The sequence below is a fragment of the Ranitomeya variabilis genome, chromosome 1 (genome assembly GCF_051348905.1).
Source record: "Ranitomeya variabilis isolate aRanVar5 chromosome 1, aRanVar5.hap1, whole genome shotgun sequence".
Lineage (NCBI taxonomy): Eukaryota > Metazoa > Chordata > Amphibia > Anura > Dendrobatidae > Ranitomeya > Ranitomeya variabilis.
In genome coordinates, this window is record NC_135232.1 from 3,757,060 (window position 1) to 3,780,113 (window position 23,054).

The following is a 23,054-nucleotide window of genomic DNA, read 5'->3' on the forward strand; positions in this document are numbered from 1 at the left end:
AGGCAGGTATGAGACCACAAAGTCAAAACGGGAGAAAAACAACGACCAACGGGCCTGTCTAGGATTCAGGCGCTTGGCAGACTCGAGGTAAATCAGATTTTTATGATCAGTCAAGACCACCACACGATGTCTAGCTCCCTCGAGCCAATGTCGCCACTCCTCAAATGCCCACTTCATGGCCAACAACTCCCGATTACCAACATCGTAGTTCCGCTCAGCAGGCGAAAATTTCCTTGAAAAGAAGGCGCATGGCTTCATCACGGAGCCATCAGAACTTTTTTGCGACAAAACAGCCCCTGCACCAATTTCAGAAGCATCAACTTCAACCTGGAAGGGAAGAGAGACATCCGGCTGGCACAAGACTGGTGCTGAAGTAAACCGACGCTTCAGCTCCCGAAAGGCCTCCACGGCCGCAGGAGACCAATTCGCAACATCAGAACCCTTCTTGGTCATATCCGTCAAAGGTTTAACCACGCTGGAGAAATTAGCGATAAAACGACGGTAAAAATTAGCAAAGCCCAAGAACTTCTGCAGGCTCTTAACAGACGTGGGCTGAGTCCAGTCATGAATGGCACGGACCTTAACTGGGTCCATCTCCACAGTAGAAGGGGAAAAAATAAAACCCAAAAAAGAAACCTTCTGTACCCCAAAGATACATTTTGAGCCCTTCACAAATAGAGCATTCTCCCGCAGAACCTGAAACACCATCCTGACCTGGTTCACATGGGACTCCCAATCATCAGAAAAAAACAAAATATCATCCAGATAAACAATCATAAATTTATCCAGATATTTCCGGAAGATGTCATGCATGAAGGACTGAAACACAGAAGGAGCATTAGATAATCCGAAAGGCATCACCAGGTACTCAAAATGGCCCTCAGGCGTATTAAATGCCGTTTTCCATTCATCTCCCTGCTTTATGCGCACAAGGTTATACGCACCACGAAGATCTATCTTGGTGAACCAACTGGATCCCTTAATCCGAGCAAACAAATTAGACAACAATGGCAAAGGATACTGAAATTTAACAGTGATCTTATTCAGAAGACGATAATCAATACAAGGTCTCAGAGACCCGTCTTTCTTGCCCACAAAAAAGAATCCTGCACCAAGAGGGGACGAGGATGGGCGAATATGTCCCTTCTCCAAAGACTCCTTTATATAACTCCGCATCGCGGCGTGCTCTGGCACAGATAAATTAAAGAGTCGTCCCTTAGGAAACTTACTACCAGGAATCAAATCTATAGCACAATCACAGTCCCTATGAGGAGGAAGGGCACTGGACCTGGCCTCATTAAATACATCCTGAAAGTCTGACAAAAACTCAGGGATCTCAGAAGGAGTAGAAGAAGCAATAGACACCAATGGAGAATCGCCATGAATCCCCTGACACCCCCAACTAGACACAGTCATAGCTTTCCAATCTAAAACTGGATTATGGGCCTGTAACCATGGCAGACCCAAAACGACAACATCATGCATTTTATGCAGTACCAAAAAACGAATCACCTCCTGATGTACAGGAGTCATGCACATGGTCACCTGCGTCCAATACTGAGGTTTATTCTCTGCCAATGGCATAGAATCAATTCCTCTAAGAGGAATAGGATTTTCCAAAGGCTCCAGAACAAAACCGCAGCGCTTGGCAAACGACAAATCCATCAGACTTAAAGCAGCACCAGAATCCACAAAAGCCATAACTGAGTAAGAAGATAATGAACAAATTAAAGTCACAGACAAAATAAACTTAGGCTGAAAAGTACCAATGGCGACAGGATTAACTTCTTTTTTTAAACGTTTAGAGCATGCTGAGATAACATGTGTTGAATCACCACAGTAAAAACACAACCCATTTTGACGTCTATGATTTTGCCGCTCGGCTCTGGTCAGAATTCTGTCACATTGCATAGAATCAGGTGTTTGTTCAGACAGCACCGCCAAAGGATTAACAGATTTGCGCTCCCGCAAACGCCGATCAATTTGAATGGCCAGAGCCATTGAATCATTCAGACCTGTAGGGATAGGAAACCCCACCATCACATTCTTAATGGCTTCAGAAAGACCATTTCTGAAATTTGCGGCCAGTGCACACTCATTCCATTGAGTAAGCACGGACCATTTCCGAAATTTTTGGCAATATACCTCAGCTTCGTCCTGACCCTGAGAGATAACCAGCAACATCTTTTCAGCCTGATTTTCAAGATTAGGCTCCTCATAAAGCAGTCCAAGTGCCAGAAAAAACGCATCAACATTCACCAATGCAGGATCTCCTGGCGCCAGAGAGAAGGCCCAATCCTGCGGGTCGCCGCGCAAGAAGGAAATAACAATCTTAACTTGCTGAGCGGAATCACCAGAGGAACGAGGTTTCAGAGACAGAAACAATTTACAATTATTCCTAAAATTCAGGAATTTAGATCTATCTCCAAAAAACGGCTCAGGAATAGGTATTTTAGGTTCAGACATAGGGCTATGGATAACAAAATCCTGAATGCTTTGCACCCTAGCAGCAAGCTGATCCACACTAGAAGTCAGAGTCTGGATATTCATATCTGCAGCAGAGTTTCAGCCACTCAGAGAAAAAGGGGATGGAAGAAGCTAGGCAAACTGCAGCAAAAAAAAACAAACAAAAAAACTCAGAACTTCTTTTTAATCCCGCTTCTGCGATGCATTAAACATTTTCTTTTGGCCTGGCATTCTGTTATGATCCCAATGGCAGAGGATCTCTGATATTCCGGCAAGAAAGCAAAAATATAAATACTGCTCTAGGGAGGTGGAAACTGGGCTAACCGCATACCTGATCCTGACACAAACAACTAAAAGTAGCCGGTGAACGTGCCTACATTGGTTCTAGACGTCTCGAGCCAGCCGGAGAACTGACTACCCCTAAAGGGAAAAAATAAGACCTCGCTTGCCTCCAGAGAAATTGAACCCCAAAGATATAGAAAGCCCCCAACAAATAATAACGGTGAGGCAAGAGGAAAACACAAACATAGAGATGAACTAGATTCAGCAAAGTGAGGCCCAATAGTCTAGATAGCAGAAAATAGATAGTGGACTATGCGGTTACCAGAAAACCCTACAAAACATCCACGCTGAACATTCAAGAACCCCCACATCGACTGACGGTGTGGAGGGAGAATATCAGCCCCCTAGAGCTTCCAGCGAGTCAAAAATCAAATGTAAAGCAAGCTGGACAAAAACACTGAATAATGCAAACGATCCAAATTGTACAAAACAGACTTAGCTTTTCTTGCATGAGGCAGACTGAAAGGAATCCGGAGGAGACCAAATAGGTCTGGATACAACGATGCCAGGCAAGAGACTGAGTCCAGAGGAGACTCAAATAGGAAACACCCGCTGCTTAACGACACAGCTGGAGCTCAGGCCTGCAACAAGACATACCTAACACAATACCGTTAGTGACCACCAGAGGTAGCCCAGAAACACAGTTCACAACACTCCTCCTGGTTATCAGAGACAAAGCAGCGTAGGTACTGTTCCAAATTTTGGTTCATACGCTCGGTCTGACCATTCAACTGAGGATGGAACGCCGAAGAATGAGACAACTTGATCCCCAGCCGTGAGCAAAATGCTTTCCAAAACTTTGCCTCAAACTGAGTACCCCTATCAGACACGATGTCAGACGGAACCCCATGAAGTCTGACCACCTCCTGCACAAACACCTGAGCCAGAGTCTTAGCATTAGGCAACGAAGGCAAAGACACAAAGTGCAACATTTTTGAAAACCGATCAACAATCACCAAGATGACCGTGTTTCCAGCTGAGGAGGACAAATCAGTGATGAAATCCATGGAGATTTCCGTCCATGGCTTACTAGGTACCTCAAGAGGAAGTAGTGTGCCAACAGGACGGGAGCGGGGCGTCTTAGCCCTAGCGCACGTGGTACAAGCTGACACGTATGAGACCACGTCCTGTCGGATCTTGGGCCACCAAAACCGACGTGACACCAACTCCAAGGTACCTCTAACCCCTGGGTGTCCAGCCAGGACAGCATCATGATGCTCCGCCAAAATCTTTAAGCGGAGATGAAGCGGTACAAAAGATTTGTTGATGGGAAGCTCAGATGGTACCTCCTCCTGAGCCTCGGCAATCTCAGCCTCAACCTCGGTAGTGAGAGCCGAAACCACAACACCCTTTTGGAGGATGGGTACTGGATCTTCCCGAGGTTCACCCCCCAGAAAACACCTGGACAGAGCATCCGCCTTAGTGTTTTTAGACCCTGGTCTGTAAGTGACAACAAAATTGAACCGCGTGAAAAACAATGCCCAGCGAGTCTGCTTGGGGGACAGACGCTTGGCTGACTCCAAATACAGCAGATTCTTATGATCGGTAATAACAGTAACCTGATGTACCGACCCCTCCAAGAAGTGTCGCCATTCCTCAAAGGCCAACTTGATTGCCAACAACTCCCTGCTGCCGATATCGTAGTTACGTTCGGCGGACGACAGTTTCTTGGAGAAATAGGCGCACGGACGCAAACCACTCAAAGATGAGCCTTGAGATAGTACCGCCCCCACACCAACCTCAGACGCATCGACTTCCACAACAAAGGGTTTTGATACGTCTGGCTGCACAAGAATGGGGGCTGAAACAAAACTGTTCTTAAGAAATTCAAATGCGCGCACAGCAGCCTCAGGCCAAACGGAGAAATTGGTACCCTTTTTAGTCAAGTCATTTAGTGGTTTAGCAATGATGGAAAAATCCTTGATAAATTTCCTATAGTAGTTAGAAAACCCAAGGAACCGCTGAAGTGCTTTCATGTTATCAGGACGTTCCCAATGCAGCACCGCCTGCACCTTAGCGGCGACCATTTTAAAACCAGAAGCAGACACAATATAACCCAAAGGGCATCACCAAATTTTCAAAATGACACTCAGGGGTATTAAAAGCCGTCTTCCACTCATCACCTTGACGGACTCTTATGAGGTTGTACGCCCCCCTGAGGTCAAGCTTGGTAAACCACTTGGCACCCGCCACCTGGTTGAACAAATCTGGTATCAGTGGCATAGGGTAAGGATCACGAACCGTAATCTGGTTCAACTCCCTGAAATCCAAACACGGGCGTAATCCGCCATCTTTCTTCTTCACGAAGAAGAACCCTGCTGCCACCGGCGAGGATGACGGCCTGATGTGCCCTTTGCTCAAGCTTTCAGCAATATAATCTTTTAACGCTTGTCTCTCCGGACCGGAGATGGTAAACATCCTTGCTTTTGGCAACTTGGCCCCTGGTTTAAACCTGATAGAACAGTCATAGGGACGATATGGCAGCAACTCTGAACAACCCTTTTCACAGAACACATCCACAAAATCCAGAAGTGACTCCGGAACGCTTGAAGTCACCGCAGCCACACATGTGGCCAAGCAATTCTCTTGGCAGAACTCGCTCCACTGAATTATGTCCTGAGTTTTCCAGTCAATTACCGGGTTGTGCATGGACAACCAAGGAAAACCCAAAACCACCTGGGCAGGAAGATTCCTGAGCACCTTACATGTAACCCGCTCGAAATGTAGAACCCCAATGTGGAGTTTCACCTCAGCCACAAATTCAGTAATCTCCCCCTGAGAGAGAGGAGCAGCATTGATGGTGACCACAAAACACAAAAAAGCACAGTAAAACCAAAACCACTCTGTTGCAAAAAAAATCACAGTGGACAGCAAGTGCTAGTAAAAAGATGGAAAAAACAGGGTATTTGGTTGATACGTTTTTTGCAAAAAATGTATATTAAGCCGCTGTACCAATCGCCAAGGTATACCCATATCACAGCAGTCCTAACTAATGAATGTAATCCCTATCTGATGTATTTAAAACCTGGTCATATGTACAATACCTGTATGAGCAGGATTCAGAAAAGGAATGTCCATGTGGACACGTTGGACAGAATGGCTCCTGTGCGCACAGCTCAAAAAAAGAGGGGTGGAGGCCTCCCCAGTCTTGTTTGAGCTGTGCGCACAGGAGCCGTTCTGTCCAACGTGTCCACATGGACATTCCTTTTCTGAATCCTGCTCATACAGGTATTGTACATATGACCAGGTTTTAAATACATCAGATAGGGATTACATTCATTAGTTAGGACTGCTGTGATATGGGTATACCTTGGCGATTGGTACAGCGGCTTAATATACATTTTTTGCAAAAAACGTATCAACCAAATACCCTGTTTTTTCCATCTTTTTACTAGCACTTGCTGTCCACTGTGATTTTTTTTGCAACAGAGTGGTTTTGGTTTTACTGTGCTTTTTTTGTGTTTTCAAGTCTCTTGGTGGTGTGAACATGTCTTTACTGGCTTGTTCACTGTGCGCGCAGCTCATGTGTTCTGGTTCTACATTGATGGTGACCACGCGGATAGGATGACACAGTTTTTCAATCCTAAAACCTGCTGTGCGCGCAAACTCCTCATCAATGAGATTTGTGGCTGGACCACTATCCACAAACACAGTAATTGGCAGCTCACTGCCAGCGATAAAAACCTTATGTCACGAACCCCTGACCGCTTCTACCAATATGTCTGGGATCCACACCGTGTCCGTCACCCCTACGTCATAGATCGGGGTGACTTTAGGCCAACAGACGGCTATCACATGTGCAGGGGGCTTATTTTAGTGATCCCTCCACTCCACAGTGTGATAAAAAGACACACACAAGGCTATTGACCTCTTGTTTACAGCAGGGGCTTATTTTAGGTATCCCACTGCTCCTCAATATACCATGAACTGCAGGGATCTATGAATATCCCGCTTACAGTTCCAATTAAACCTTGCAGCTCTCTGGCGCCCCCCCTTACACTCAGGGCAGATTAGGTACTGCACCTAGGGTAATTAGTCGCCAGAAAGGCTGCCTGCTATGTACTGGCTATTGGGCACGCTGCAGCGACGCGATAACTACTCCCGCTCAGGCAGGAATGATAATTATCAAGCCGCAGTCGCTACAAGGCCACCCAAAGGCCTGCACACGGTAGTGCCGCCACCAGCTTCGATTAAATGGATCCGAAGCTAACCCAAAACAGTAGCGTAATTCCCTTCAGAGACTTAGGGTACGTTTTAGAACAGGAAGAACGAACTAGTATGAAATATTATACTCATAAAGTTTATGCACTGTTTATAAAAGGTATATTTTACAAAGATGTTACAAATGAGACAATTGCAAATATGTACAAAGTAATTATATAAAAAAACAAGGATTACATGAGAAATAACACTTACATGTGTTCAAAGCATTGCAGGCAACCAGGCTAGTGGAGTTCCCATACGTCAAAATGCATCAGTAGGTCTGGATAGACAGCAGACAGACAGCTCAGGTAAAAAACTGGAAAACTGACTCCTGGAAGCCTGGTTGCAACTTAAAACCTACAGCCTGTGACATCACAGAAAGGGCTGGCTTTTCCAAACCCTCCTACCTCTTCAGTTTTACTAACTGTGCATTAAATATATCTGAGGCCCGTAACTTCGCTCCAGAACATGTCATAATCATACCACACCCAGCATTCATCTCGTAGTATCGCTGGCATTCTAGTGAGATGAAATATGTCGTATTTGGGATGTATATTTACAGAGAAATCCCTACTTCTTTACCTGATGGAGTTAGAAGCTCATGTTTAGAGTGCTGGATAGATGCTCCGATGGAGATTAAGAATATATATTTTCGTGTTCCTATCTTAAATGGTTGGCCTAATATCTTACAAAAACAGAACAAAGGACTTTCATGGATTCTGGAAGTTTCTAATCCAGTTAAAGCTGGTCACTTTCCACTACAGGAAATGCCAGTCGTAAATACCTTGGCGAGGGGGATGAGGGCTTGTGAGCTGAAAGTCAGGAATTTGCAGCTACAAGCTGTTGCAGAATCACTCCAAGAAGGGGGGCTTAGCCCACCGCATGCTAGCAAGAGAACTAAACTTATATGATATTTCATACCATATCGTGACACCTTAGCAGGGAGCATGTATTGAGAAACAACCATGGAGGATATACATAAGCTCAGATTGGTCTCCTCCACACCCTCTGAGCTTAGAAGTTTTCCGCCTTTGCATTTTTCTTAGACAGCAGAGGACAGATGTTAATAAAATGACCAGTTTTACCACAGTAAAAACAGGCTCCCTGCTTCCTGAGCTCAGGGGCTCGACGCTTCACATGTGACACCCCTGCGATTTGCATAGGCTCCGTGAGCTCACCTGCAGCAACCTCTCGTGAACCTAAACCCTCTCCCATAGGCGGTGTCTCATGCTCCCCCTGATGCAAACGGCGATCAATGCGGACAACCAGACTCATAGCGGAATCTAGAGAAGCAGGAGTCTCGTACATCAGAAGGGCTTTTTTAACCCTTCCAGAAACCCCATGAATAAACTGACTCCGCAATGCTGGATCATTCCATTGTGTATCGATCGCCCAGCGACGAAATTCAGAACAGTAATCCTCTGCAACTCGCTCCCCCTGGCGAATAGTTTGTTAAACACAGACTCCCCTCAATGATCCACAGAATTAAATAATTATAAAAAATATTCTCAATAAAATTATAACCGTGGTCAGGGTATACCGTGAAGTATTACCAGTGGAAACCACTGTAATAAAATAGTGAAACCAACCACCAAAGATAGGCACCCACCAGAAAGTAAATGAGCATGGGAATGAGTTTAAAAAATGCCTTTATTAATACAATTGGCAACAATTACATAATAATAAAATATATATATTGTATAAAAATATATTAAAATTACATATAACTTGTATTCACACGGTCCAGGAAATATACGCTCTTAATTGCACAACCCCCAATGTAATAGTTTATCTTTCAGACTATGCATATCATAAAGTGCCAAAAGTAGAAAAATGGTGTTACACCCAATAAATAAATAAACTATGTGCAAAGGTGCTGTGCAAAAAAATGCAAAGGATGATACTTAAAAATGCTGTGCCATTAGTGCAAAAAAAGTGCCAAATAACGAGGGGTTAAAACAGCCCTATAAAAATGCTAAATGTGCCTGTCTGTGATCAGACCAGGTAGTGCCCAGCCTTTAGTAAATAATAAGTAACACAACAATGTGTGAGCAAAAATAGATTTTATATATACCTGGGGGTATGGAGACCTGGACCTGTGTGCGCCCGACGCGCGTTTCGGATTTGTACCCCTGACGAAGGATACAAATCCGAAACGCGCGTCGGGCGCACACAGGTCCAGGTCTCCATACCCCCAGGTATATATAAAATCTATTTTTGCTCACACATTGTTGTGTTACTTATTATTTACTAAAGGCTGGGCACTACCTGGTCTGATCACAGACAGGCACATTTAGCATTTTTATAGGGCTGTTTTAACCCCTCGTTATTTGGCACTTTTTTTGCACTAATGGCACAGCATTTTTAAGTATCATCCTTTGCATTTTTTTGCACAGCACCTTTGCACATAGTTTATTTATTTATTGGGTGTAACACCATTTTTCTACTTTTGGCACTTTATGATATGCATAGTCTGAAAGATAAACTATTACATTGGGGGTTGTGCAATTAAGAGCGTATATTTCCTGGACCGTGTGAATACAAGTTATATGTAATTTTAATATATTTTTATACAATATATATATTTTATTATTATGTAATTGTTGCCAATTGTATTAATAAAGGCATTTTTTAAACTCATTCCCATGCTCATTTACTTTCTGGTGGGTGCCTATCTTTGGTGGTTGGTTTCACTACCCTGGCGAATAGTGCGTATCTTAGATTCTGCTAGAGCCATTCTGTCAGGTTCATCCTAGATTTTTCCAAGAGAGGAAAAAAAACTCTCCACAGAGTCAAATGCAGCAGAATCAGATGGCAAAGAAAACGCCCATGCTTGGGGATCCCCACTTAACAATGACAACACCAGGCCCACACGCTGAGCCTCATTACCCGAGGAGATCGGGCGCATACGGAAATATAAATTGCAAGCTTCACGAAAAGAAACAAATTTACTGCGTTCCCCACCAAAATTTTTCAGGCAAAGGGAATTTAGGCTCAGCAACTCTTCCTGTCGCTCCAGCTTGCACATTAGATACTGCTAGTCCCTGTTGCTGAACTGCCCCCCTCAACTCAGTGACCTGTAGGGACAGTGCCTCCAACTGGCGGGTTATGGAAGTCATGGGATCCATGACAAAAGAAAAAAAAAGAAATCCCTTTTTTTTTTTTTTTATTTTTTGTTGTTGGGCCGATTATAATGTCACGGGAAGACTAGGTGAGCGAGAGCTAATAACCCGGGCCCCTGCAATTTCCCTCAGACTAGGGAAATCCTGACTGACCCTCTACCTGGAGCTTACACTGATGGTGTGCATGTCTAGGCCTCGACCCTCGCCCTGTCTCCTGTTTCAACCCTAGGCTGAAACCTCTGCCCACCACCCAGTGAAGAAGTAATACACCAATACCCACAGTTAGCACAGACAAGGATAAAGGAAAATATACACCACGCCGCAGTCACTCAGGAATACACTATAAATGTGCAGGGCAAAATAAATACAAATATAGGAAGGAGTAAATAAGACTAAGGAAAATACACCACCAGCAACGAATCTCCACCAACCAGCTCTCCACTTCAGACCGAGATAACAACGCACAAGACAGAAGCTATAATCGGTGACGCCCAATGATCAGGAGAACTATTTAAAGGCAATGGGCATGGCCCAGCCTCCAATCCGAGGATCAGGTAAATTAACCCCGGAACAGCTAGACAAAATGTAGCCGACGCCAATGAGCAAATAGTGGTCAAAAGCGGAATTACCGCTATCTGTCGAACGACCTGGTCTGAACAGCGTCCGACATGACAATGGCTGATGTTATGGACCTCCTGTGTGGAAATGGATGATGTTATTGGCCTCCTGTGAGTATATGTCTGATGTTATAGACCTCCTGTGAGAATATGGCTGATGTTATGGACCTCCTGTGAGTATATGGCTGATGTTATTGACCTCCTGTGAGGATATGGCTGATGTTATTGACCTCCTGTGAGGATATGGCTGATGTTATGGACCTCCTGTGAGGATATGGCTGATGTTACTGACCTCCTGTGAGAATATGGCTGATGTTATAGACCTCCTGTGAGGATATGGCTGATGTTACTGACCTCCTGTGAGTATATGGCTGATGTTATTGACCTCCTGTGACAATATGGCTGATGTTATTGACCTCCTGTGAGGATATGGCTGATGTTATTGACCTCCTGTGAGGATATGGCTGATGTAACTGACCTCCTGTGAGGATATGGCTGATGTTATTGACCTCCTGTGAGGATATGGCTGATGTTATTGACCTCCTGTGAGGATATGGCTGATGTTATTGACCTCCTGTGAGGATATGGCTGATGTTATTGACCTCCTGTGAGGATATGGCTGATGTTATTGACCTCCTGTTAGGATATGGCTGATGTTACTGACCTCCTGTGAGTATATGGCTGATGTTTTTGACCTCCTGTGAGTATATAGCTGATGTTATTGACCTCCTGTGAGTATATAGCTGATGTTATTGACCTCCTGTGAGGATATGGCTGATGTTATAGACCTCCTGTGAGGATATGGCTGATGTTATGGACCTCCTGTGAGGATATGGCTGATGTTATGGACCTCCTGTGAGGATATGGCTGATGTTATGGACCTCCTGTGAGGATATGGCTGATGTTATGGACCTCCTGTGAGGATATGGCTGATGTTATGGACCTCCTGTGAGGATATGGCTGATGTTATTGACCTCCTGTTAGGATATGGCTGATGTTACTGACCTCCTGTGAGTATATGGCTGATGTTTTTGACCTCCTGTGAGTATATAGCTGATGTTATTGACCTCCTGTGAGTATATAGCTGATGTTATTGACCTCCTGTGAGGATATGGCTGATGTTATAGACCTCCTGTGAGGATATGGCTGATGTTATGGACCTCCTGTGAGGATATGGCTGATGTTATGGACCTCCTGTGAGGATATGGCTGATGTTATGGACCTCCTGTGAGGATATGGCTGATGTTATGGACCTCCTGTGAGGATATGGCTGATGTTATGGACCTCCTGTGAGGATATGGCTGATGTTATGGACCTCCTGTGAGGATATGGCTGATGTTATTGACCTCCTGTGAGGATATGGCTGATGTTACTGACCTCCTGTGAGTATATGGCTGATGTTATTGACCTCCTGTGAGGATATGGCTAATGTTATTGACCTCCTGTTAGGATATGGCTGATGTTACTGACCTCCTGTGAGTATATGGCTGATGTTATTGACCTCCTGTGAGGATATGGCTAATGTTATTGACCTCCTGTTAGGATATGGCTGATGTTACTGACCTCCTGTGAGTATATGGCTGATGTTTTTGACCTCCTGTGAGTATATAGCTGATGTTATTGACCTCCTGTGAGTATATAGCTGATGTTATTGACCTCCTGTGAGGATATGGCTGATGTTATAGACCTCCTGTGAGGATATGGCTGATGTTACTGACCTCCTGTGAGGATATGGCTGATGTTATGGACCTCCTGTGAGTATATGGCTGATGTTATTGACCTCCTGTGAGGATATGGCTGATGTTATTGACCTCCTGTGAGGATATGGCTGATGTTATAGACTTCCTGTGAGGATATGGCTGATGTTATTGACCTCCTGTGAGGATATGGCTGATGTTATGGACCTCCTGTGAGGATATGGCTGATGTTATTGACCTCCTGTTAGGATATGGCTGATGTTACTGACCTCCTGTGAGTATATGGCTGATGTTTTTGACCTCCTGTGAGTATATAGCTGATGTTATTGACCTCCTGTGAGTATATAGCTGATGTTATGGACCTCCTGTGAGGATATGGCTGATGTTATAGACCTCCTGTGAGGATATGGCTGATGTTATGGACCTCCTGTGAGGATATGGCTGATGTTATGGACCTCCTGTGAGGATATGGCTGATGTTATGGACCTCCTGTGAGGATATGGCTGATGTTATGGACCTCCTGTGAGGATATGGCTGATGTTATGGACCTCCTGTGAGGATATGGCTGATGTTATGGACCTCCTGTGAGGATATGGCTGATGTTATGGACCTCCTGTGAGTATATGGCTGATGTTATTGACCTCCTGTGAGGATATGGCTGATGTTATTGACCTCCTGTTAGGATATGGCTGATGTTACTGACCTCCTGTGAGTATATGGCTGATGTTTTTGACCTCCTGTGAGTATATAGCTGATGTTATTGACCTCCTGTGAGTATATAGCTGATGTTATTGACCTCCTGTGAGGATATGGCTGATGTTATAGACCTCCTGTGAGGATATGGCTGATGTTACTGACCTCCTGTGAGGATATGGCTGATGTTATTGACCTCCTGTGAGGATATGGCTGATATTATTGACCTCCTGTGAGGATATGGCTGATGTTATTGACCTCCTGTGAGGATATGGCTGATGTTATGGACCTCCTGTGAGGATATGGCTGGTGTTATTGACCTCCTGTGAGGATATGGCTGATGTTATGGACCTCCTGTGAGGATATGGCTGATGTTATGGACCTCTTGTGAGATTATGGCTGATGTTATTGACCTCCTGTGAGATTATGGCTGATGTTATTGACCTCCTGTGAGGATATGGCTGATGTTATGGACCTCCTGTGAGGATATGGCTGATGTTACTGACCTCCTGTGAGGATATGGCTGATGTTATGGACCTCCTGTGAGGATATGGCTGATGTTATGGACCTCCTGTGAGGATATGGCTGATGTTATTGACCTCCTGTGAGGGTATGGCTGATGTTATTGACCTCCTGTGAGGATATGGCTGATGTTATAGACTTCCTGTGAGGATATGGCTGATGTTATGGACCTCCTGTGAGGATATGGCTGATGTTATTGACCTCCTGTGAGGATATAGCTGATGTTACTGACCTCCTGTGAGGATATGGCTGATGTTATGGACCTCCTGTGAGATTATGGCTGATGTTATTGACCTCCTGTGAGATTATGGCTGATGTTATTGACCTCCTGTGAGGATATGGCTGATGTTATGGACCTCCATGTCACTGATTTCCTGTGAGGGTCTGAAAAATGGTGATTTGTGCGATTGATCGGGGTCTCAGGATTAATGTCATACTGCATAATGACATTTACATTAATGATCAGCGCAATGTGGTGATGGCAGATTCAGATGATGATTTTCGGCTGCTGATGGCATCCAGTTCACAGTTGTGTCTTTCTGCTCTCTCTTTTCAGGTTCATCTTCAGTCTTCATGGGGGAGCAGTTTGTTACCAGTTTCCTGGAAGTGCTACCAGTAGGAACCTACTACACCCAGTTTAATCTTGTCCTCCATGGTCTCAGTTGCTGTACATTGGTGAACATCACAGTGAAGGGCACCAGCTTCTACCAAAACTACACCCTTCAGCAGGGTGAGATGATGAATGTCACGCTGCCTAGCTCTGCCATGCTGGCTGGCAGTGATATTTCCCCATCTGGGATCGTTCTTATCTCTGCCAATGACAGCATTTGTGTTATCAGTGAGGTGTGGGCCACTGATGGCTATGACTATGCCTACATGTACCCAGTGGAGCTTCTAGATTTGCAGTACTATGTCATCACCCCTGACTCTGCGCTTCCCGGTAACTCACAATTTGCCATATTGAGCCTGAACACAGAAACCTCGGTGACTGTCACTTTACAAGGTGGGCCAGTAATGTTCGGAGGAATGTCCCTGTCCTCTGGCAGCTCCATGACCTTTAAACTCCCAGTGTTCCAGGCTGCTCAATTCCAGATGTATGGGGGCGACCTTACAGGATCCTTCATCCAGGCCGACAAACCTATTGTGGTTTTAAGTGGACATCAAATATTTCAGCGTTATCCCCGGTATAACTACGGCTACATGTACGAGCAGCTGCTTCCAGTCTCCAGCTGGGATAAGTCCTATCTTGTTCCTCCACCTTCTGTTCCACTCCGAAAAGACGATATCATCTATGTTATCGCTTCTCAATCCACTAGTGTGAAGGTTTATAACACGTCTGGTGTAGTGGCCAGCAAGAGCCTAGGACAGGGAGAGGTATTAACGCAGCCGATCAGCACCTCTGCTCTCTACATAGACAGTGACCATGATGTGATGGTTGTCATCATCTGTTCTGGAAGTGCTGATTATGGAGGAACATTGCTTAAACCCTTCATGTCCATTGTGATGCCGATCTCCATGTTCCAAACAAGCCAGCTGGTGCACGCTCCTTCACGTTTGACCACCTTGGTGCAGGTACTTTCCATCTCTGGTCAAACACGCGGAGTGACAATGGATGGACTTTCATTCCCACCAAATGCCACCTGGGATGACACTATGTTCAAACCCTGGAAATATTCCTGGGTGCAAGTGACAGTTTCCATGGGATCTCACTACATCCAGCAGCTCTCGAAAAAAGAGGTTTGGGCGATGTCCTACAGCTTTACTGGTAAGTCTTGCTTTATATTCCTACATTCAATATACACAAGGATCCATAATACACCTGAGGAGTGTACCATAGATTCCCGCAATTTCAGCTGATCCTTAAAGGGATTCTGTCTCCAGGTTTTTGGTATGTAATCTGATGGTAGTGAGTCACCCACCAGGGCTTGGGGTACTCGGTACCGGGTCTGGTCGCACTTAAAGGGGATGTCACAGTGACTGCGACCCGGTCCGTGCCCTGGGCACTCAAGCTAAAAGGGGAATAGTCTTTTAAGGGTTTGGTGAGTAAAGTCTGTATTCATGACGCCACCTGTGGTTCTCGGTCAGAGGGGACCGACGCTGCTTAATGGGGTCCTCTGGGGTGATGTTAGTGCAGCAAGATGGTGATGCTTCCCACAGGTGAAGCGGGGTCCCCAGGGCTCCCAGTGTAGTGGGCAAGGATGGTGGGTTGCCAGTAAATAAACTAAGGACACAGGGTTGCAGTCTTTACCTGGTTTATTGATGGTAGCAGACCAGGGTACAGGCAACAGGTGTAGATGGAGTCCAGGCAGCCTGAAGACAGGTAGAAACCCCCTTGACAGGTCAGTTTGGGAGCCTTCCACTTTGCGCTGGTCTTTTAGTGCCTTGCTATCTGTAGTGTCCTAACAAGGACCTCGTTCTCTCCTGTCCTGGGACAGTGCCTGCATGGTAGGCAGCTTGAGCCGTTCCTCTGGGGTCTCTTTGTACGGTGACTTCAGGCTCTAGAATGCTGCTGTACCTCAGGTGTGGTGTGGGCGATTTACGTATAGTCCTATGCCCTCCGGTTCTGCCGTGCATCCTGGAGAACAACATGACCTCGGGCTCCCGGTGCCCGGCCTCTGCGCTTCAGCTCTGAGGGGCTCAATCACGGCTCTCCTCAAGCTCCTAATCACTCCTCTGTGCTCCCTCACTCTCTCATGTCTCTCCCAGACTAAACTAACTCCTCCTCCAGACCAGGATAGATATAGGGAAGTTCCCCTAAAACCAGGTTTTGAGCTCCCCCTCCTGGCCTGAAGTCAGAATTGCATGTACAACTTACCTGCCAAAGGGATCCCTCCTGTCTCCAGGCATGGCATTACCCTCCCCGAGAGGAAGGCAGCACCACTGTGGTACCTGAACTCCTGGGCTGCCACAGTAGCATAATATAAGGTGAGGGACCAGGATTCCAGGGCTGTGGAAAGGAGCTAGGAAGAAACAAAGCGCAATAGGGTCTTATCTCAGAACACACGAGTGTCAGGGAAAGGAGAGATCCACTCACCTTGCTGAGATGCTTAATGGCAACACATGAATAGCATACATCCGCTGCTGTGACCGGTCGGGAAGACGACACTTGGTGAAAGGAAAATCGAGGCGGTATCACTAATGGGCTGCCGAGAGGAATATCCTTAAAAACAAGACATTTATGTAACAGGTTTAGAAATCTACGTGTTTCAAGGTTACGCCGGACCTCTTCATCAGGACAGACCTGGTGGGACTGTAAGGCATAGCTGTCTTTTACATGACACCCGCGTTCATCCTCATGGCATAGTTGAACTTTCACCCGCCATGTGCCCAGTTTGGCGGTTGTTTGCAAGATACACACCATGATTCCAGGGCTGTGTCACTTAGTTTCTTGGGGGCAGAAGTTGTGACACAATCATTGTTCTTAGAAATAGGATGAAGCAGAGCTCAGAAGGTTGCCCCCGTCTGCACCACAGTTTACCCGTCCACACCACAGTTTACCCCGTCCACACCAAGCTCTGTATGTACATTGTCTATAGACTATAGATCGTGAGCTGCCTATCACAAGAGGTGGCGGAGTTAGACTAAGTCTCATGCACTGCTGTAGTCCAAGCAGTGATAAGGTCCTGGTGATAAAACCTTCATTGTAAGTAAATAACAGTACACAGCTTGGTAAGTGACACATCACTGAATTCAGTGTTTTATCACCTACCTCATGCTGACTTCAGATTACACCAAAGACAGAAACATAAGGGCATGTGCACACGTAGGAAAAGTGGTGCAGAATTTTCTGCACAAAATCTGCATCTCCTGGCAGAATCCGCAGCCGCAGATTTTCCGCGGAATTGATGCAGATTTTGTGCGGATTTTTTGCCACTGCGGATTTCTATCATGGAGGGGTGCTGAAACGCTGCAGATGCGCCCAAAAGAAGTGACATGCACTTCTTTGAAATCCGCAGCAATTCCGCACTGATTTTTCTGCACCATGTGCACAGCTTTTATTTTTAGACATTGATTTACATTGTACTGTAAATGACAGTGCGGATCTGCAGCAAATCTGCATGGTGTGCACACAGCCTAATGAGTAGTGATGGGCGAGCACTAAAATGCTCGGGTGCTCGTTGCTCGGGTCGAGCAGATTGGAATCCTCGGGTACTCGGCCAGAACAACGAGCCCAATGTAAGTCTATGGGAGACCCGAGTATTTTTACCACGATCGATCCCCCCCTCGGGGTCTTTTTAAGGTCTAAAAACGTCTGACAATGATGGAAACACTGCTGAAATGACACAGGGACCTCATGGGGATCGCCCCTGGAAGCATTCCTGACTCCTAGGTCACAGCTGTAGTCATTGTTTTCCAAGATTCAGGCCAACTTTCCCGGTGCCACAAAACCATACTAAAACAATACCAAAACAGGTTTTGCTTGAAAATCTGACAAGGTCCATCCATGGCAGGTTCATGACTTGCCTGTAAGGCCGAATATTTCACCCCAGACCGAACATTTCCTCTCCCTCTTAGGCTTAGTTTAGACGCAGCGTTTTTGAAGCGTTTTTCAACTTTAACATTGCATTCAACCACTACAAATGCATTCACTGGGAAATGTCATTGTAACATTTATAACAATAATAATAATAATTGTTATTTATATAGCGCCAACATATTCCGCAGCACTTTACAATTAAGCGGGGACTTGTACAGACAAATTCAATACAGGTTAAGACAATTTAAACAGTGACATTAGGGGTGAGGTCCCTGCTCGCAAGCTTACAATCTACAAGGAAATGGGGGGACACAATAGGTGAAAAGTGCTTGTTATTTCAGGTCTGGCAATTATAATAAACTAGATGGTGGCCCGATTCTAACGCATCGGGTATTCTAGAATATGTATGCGTAGTACATTGCGCAGCCCACGCAGTACATTGCGCAGCCCACGCAGTACATTGTGCAGCCCACATAGTACATTGTGCAGCAAACGTTGTACATTGTGCAGCCCACGCAGTACATTGTGCAGCCCACGCAGTACATTGTGCAGCCCACATAGTACATTGTGCAGCAAACGTTGTACATTGCGCAGCCCACGCAGTACATTGTACAGCCCACATAGTACATTGTGCAGCAAACGTTGTACATTGTGCAGCCCACACAGTATATTGTGCAGCCCACATAGTACATTGTGCAGCAAACGTTGTACATTGTGCAGCCCACGCAGTACATTGTGCAGCCCACGCAGTACATTGCGCAGCCCACGCAGTACATTGCACAGCCCACGTTGTATATTGCGCAGCCCACGTTGTATATTGCGCAGCCCACATTGTATATTGCGCAGCCCACGTAGTACATTGCGCAGCCCACGCTGTATATTGCGCAGCCCACGTTGTATATTGCGCAGCCCACATTGTATATTGCGCAGCCCACGTAGTACATTGCGCAGCCCACGCAGTACATTGCGCAGCCCACGCTGTATATTGCGCAGCCCACGTTGTATATTGCGCAGCCCACGTTGTATATTGCGCAGCCCATGTTGTATGTTGCGCAGGCCTCGTTGTATAGTCACGTAGAATATTGCCCAGCCACGTAGTATATAGCACAGCCCATGTATTATATTGACACATCTATAGCACAGCCCATGTAGTATATTGCCCAGCCACGTAGTATATAGCACAGCCCATGTAGTATATTGCCCAGCCATGTAGTATATTGCTCAGCCCATGTAGTATATTGCACAGCCAAGTAGTATATAGCACAGCCCATGTAGTATATTACCCATCCCACGCAGTATATAGCAATGTGGGCATCATATCCCTGTTAAAAAAAAGAAATAAAATAAAAAATAGTTATATACTCACCTTCCGGAGCCCCCGGATCCAAGCGACGCTCCTCGCCCGCTCCGGTCCCAAGAGTGCATTGCGGTCTCGCGAGATGATGACGTAGCGGTCTCGCGCGACCGCTACATCATCATCTCGCGAGATCGCAGCATGGAGCGGTCACCGGAGCTTTGGGAGGAGCGGGAAAGGCCTGTTGTCGATCCGGGGGCCAACGGACGGTGAGTATCTAACGATTTTTTATTTTTTTTAATTATTTTTAACATTAGATTGTTTTACTATTCATGCCGCATAGGCAGCATGAATAGTAAAAAGTTGGTCACACAGGGTTAATAGCAGCGGTAATGGAGTGCATTACACCGCGGCATAACGCGGTCCGTTACCGCTGCCACTAACCCTGTGTGAGGGCAGACTGGAGCGGAGTATGGAGCGAGCACTGACTCCGGGGAGGAAGGAGCAGCCATTTTTCCGCCGGACTGTGCCCGTCACTGATTGGTCGTGGCTGTTTTGCCAGGACCAATCAGCGACTTTGATTCTATGACAGACAGAGGCCGCGACCAATGAATATCCGTGACAGAAAGACGGAAGTACCCTTAGACAATTATAATAAATAGGGATTTTCATATAAAAGCTGCATGATCCGGTCATCAGCCCGTGTGGTTAAGTGCAATAGTCAAGTATCAAGTATAGTTATCATGTGCATGGAGGGTGTGGAGACAGATGAATAGTAGGGTGCAGATTTAGAATAATATTTGGAAGGAGTGAACTGGGCACAGTTAGTTTACTGAGTAGTTGGTGTGGTAGGCTTGTTTGAAGAGATGGGTTTTTAGAGCGCGCTTGAATAGGTCGGGGCTAGGTATCAGTCTGATCGTCTGGGGAAGTGTATTCCAGAGAGCTGGCGCAGCACGAGAGAAGTCTTGGAGACGGAGGTGCGAGGTTCAGATTACGGGGGATGTTAGCCTTAGGTCATTTGTAGAACGGAGGGCACGTGTAGGGCGATAGACAGAGATGAGAGAGGAGACATAAGGCGGTGCAGAACTGTGGAGAGCTTTGTGGGTGAGAGAGATGAGTTTATACTGGACCCTGTAGCGAATGGGTAGCCAGTGTAATGACTGGCACAAGATGGAGGCATCGGTGAAGCCGCTGGACAGAAATATGACCCTGGCTGCCGCATTCAAGATGGATTGGAGAGGAGAAAGTTTGGTAAGAGGGAGACCGATTAGAAGAGAGTTGCAGTAGTCCAGACGGGAATGAATAAGAGCGACAGTAAGAGTCGAAAGGTAAGTAAGGTGAGAAAAGGTCGGATTCTGGAGACCTTTAAGGCTTTAAACATTTAACAACCTTAGCTGGCCATGTGGTCTGTGACACATACGCAGACCCATCCATCTTGTTTCATTTATGAAGGGGCGACTTTTAAAGTCACAGAGCCTATTTTTAGAGGGGCATCAGGCGGCATTAATCTTCTTAAAGGGCCATTATTACACAGTGGGTCTCCTAAGCTGTTATTGCCTATGCAGTGAGTGGCTGGGCTGCCAAGAATTACGATGCACCACAATACTCCTTTCACGAGAAGTACAGGAAGGCTTCCTCACAAAATGTTGCATTGAATGCAAGGCCTGCCCTGCTATCAAGTCATATGCCATTCAATAAGCCTTTGGACCCAGGCACTGGATGGCCACAGGAAAATCCACTTCACAATGTGCATTTTGTACTCCTGTACTCCTTTGTTTTACACATTGGCAGCAAGGCGAGCCCTGCTGCATAGTCATATGCACCACATTATGCCTTGGAATCCACATTTTTGATGTGCCCATGAAAATCCACACGTATTTTTTAATGGTATGATGGTTCCCTCTTTGCAGAATTATTTACATGAGAATTTGACAATTTTATTTGCCCTGTTTTTAACACTAAGGGCTCATTCTCACTTGCGTGAAATACGGCCGAGTCTCGCAGGTTAAAACCCGGCTCTGCCGCCAGCACTTGGGAGCAGAGCGTGTAGCCCCATGTATTGCTGTGCGGCCGCATGCTCCGCTCTGGAGTGCCGGCGGCAGAGCCGGGTTTTAACCTGCGAGACTCGGCCGTATTTCACGCAAGTGAGAAGGAGCCCCTAGGTTCAGATACGGCTTTAAATAAGGCTAATACTTGCAATCCAATGCAATTTTAGGTTAGGTTTAGGTCTAGGTTAGGTCAGGTTTTAGGTTAATAAGTACATATAACGATTAAATACATATACTGATTACGTATATATGAAGATTAACTACATACAGTATACTTAGATCATCACCAAGAGGCTTTTAAACATAATCCATTTGGAATATCAGAGAAGTAACACCAAGACAGAGAACCCCTGGGAGATTACCTACACTGCATGGGCGTCCCCAATTATGCAGGTATCAGCACACTGTACATGTACAGGTACCCCAGTTTTGACATCTGTCTAAGGGTAAGTTCACACAGGACTTTTTTGCTGCTTTTTTTTGCTGCTTTTTTTATGCTAATTTTCAGCTGCTTTTTATAGTACCAGTAAAGCCTATGAGATTTCAGAAATCTCATGCACACACGTTGGTTTTTTGTTTGATCAGTATTTTCTGCTTTGCTGCTTTTTTTGGACATAGGGCATGTCACTTCTTTCAGCGTTTTTGCTGCGTTTTTGCAGCGTTTTTTCACCCATTGACTTGAATGGGTGATGAAAAAAACGCTGCAAAAACGCTGAAAAAACGCATGTAGCATTATTTGCTGAGTTTTTTGTGCAGAAAATCATGGCCAGCAGGAAGTGATCTCACAGCCAAGAGCTTAGGGGTGTGGTTAGTGAGGTGTGAAGAGCCATTGTGAGCCATTGTGAGGTGTCCTGATTGTGATCTATTGTGAGGGAGTTCCTGGTAGTAAGGTGTGAAGAGCCATTGTGAGGTGTCCTAGCAGCTGAAAATTGGCATAAAAAAAGCAGCAAAAATCTGCAGCAAAAATCTGCAGCAAAAATCTGCAGCAAAAAGCGCACCAAATACGCACCAAAATAACGCACCTAAATTAGCATAAAAAAAAGCAGCAAAAAAAAGCAGCAAAAAAGTCCTGTGTGAACTTACCCTTAGTCATGTTTCTCTGGTCTTATATAGTGACTTACACTATGTTGTAACTCTAGTTTCACCCACAGCTTCAAGTGGCCAGCTTTCAAGGTTGGATGAAACTGAGATATCAGATATCATGGACTCATCAGACGAGGGGCCATAAACCCCTAGAAAATGAAAGCCACAAGGATTTAGATGAAACCACCACTGGCATAGTTTCAGTAAACCTTAATGTTTTACAATGACAAACAGCAAACATATAGAGGCTTCGAACTGTTTGTGAAGTAAATAAACAAACATTTATCAAGATTGTGTCAATATGAGCATTGTCTGTCACTAGGGTTGAGCGAAACGGGTCGTCCATTTTCAGAAGTCGCCGACTTTTGGCAAAGTCGGGTTTCATGAAACCTGACCCGACCCCTGTGTGGGGTCGGCCATGAGGTCGGCGATCTTCTGAATCTGGGATCGGAATTCCGATACCGAGTTCCGATATGTTTGTGATATCGGG

At 45.6% G+C, this 23,054-nt stretch overlaps 1 protein-coding gene across 1 annotated transcript in view; it reads left to right on the forward strand.

Moving 5' to 3' along the window:
* LOC143761061 (IgGFc-binding protein-like) overlaps positions 1-16,373 on the forward strand; it is a 94,256-nt gene extending 77,883 nt beyond the window's left edge. The window contains exons 2-3 of the mRNA XM_077249079.1: positions 14,219-15,427; positions 16,369-16,373. Of these exons, the coding sequence (XP_077105194.1) occupies positions 14,219-15,427; positions 16,369-16,373 (1,214 nt within the window). The remainder of the gene's footprint in view (positions 1-14,218; positions 15,428-16,368) is intronic.
* The last annotated feature ends 6,681 nt before the right edge of the window (positions 16,374-23,054 follow it).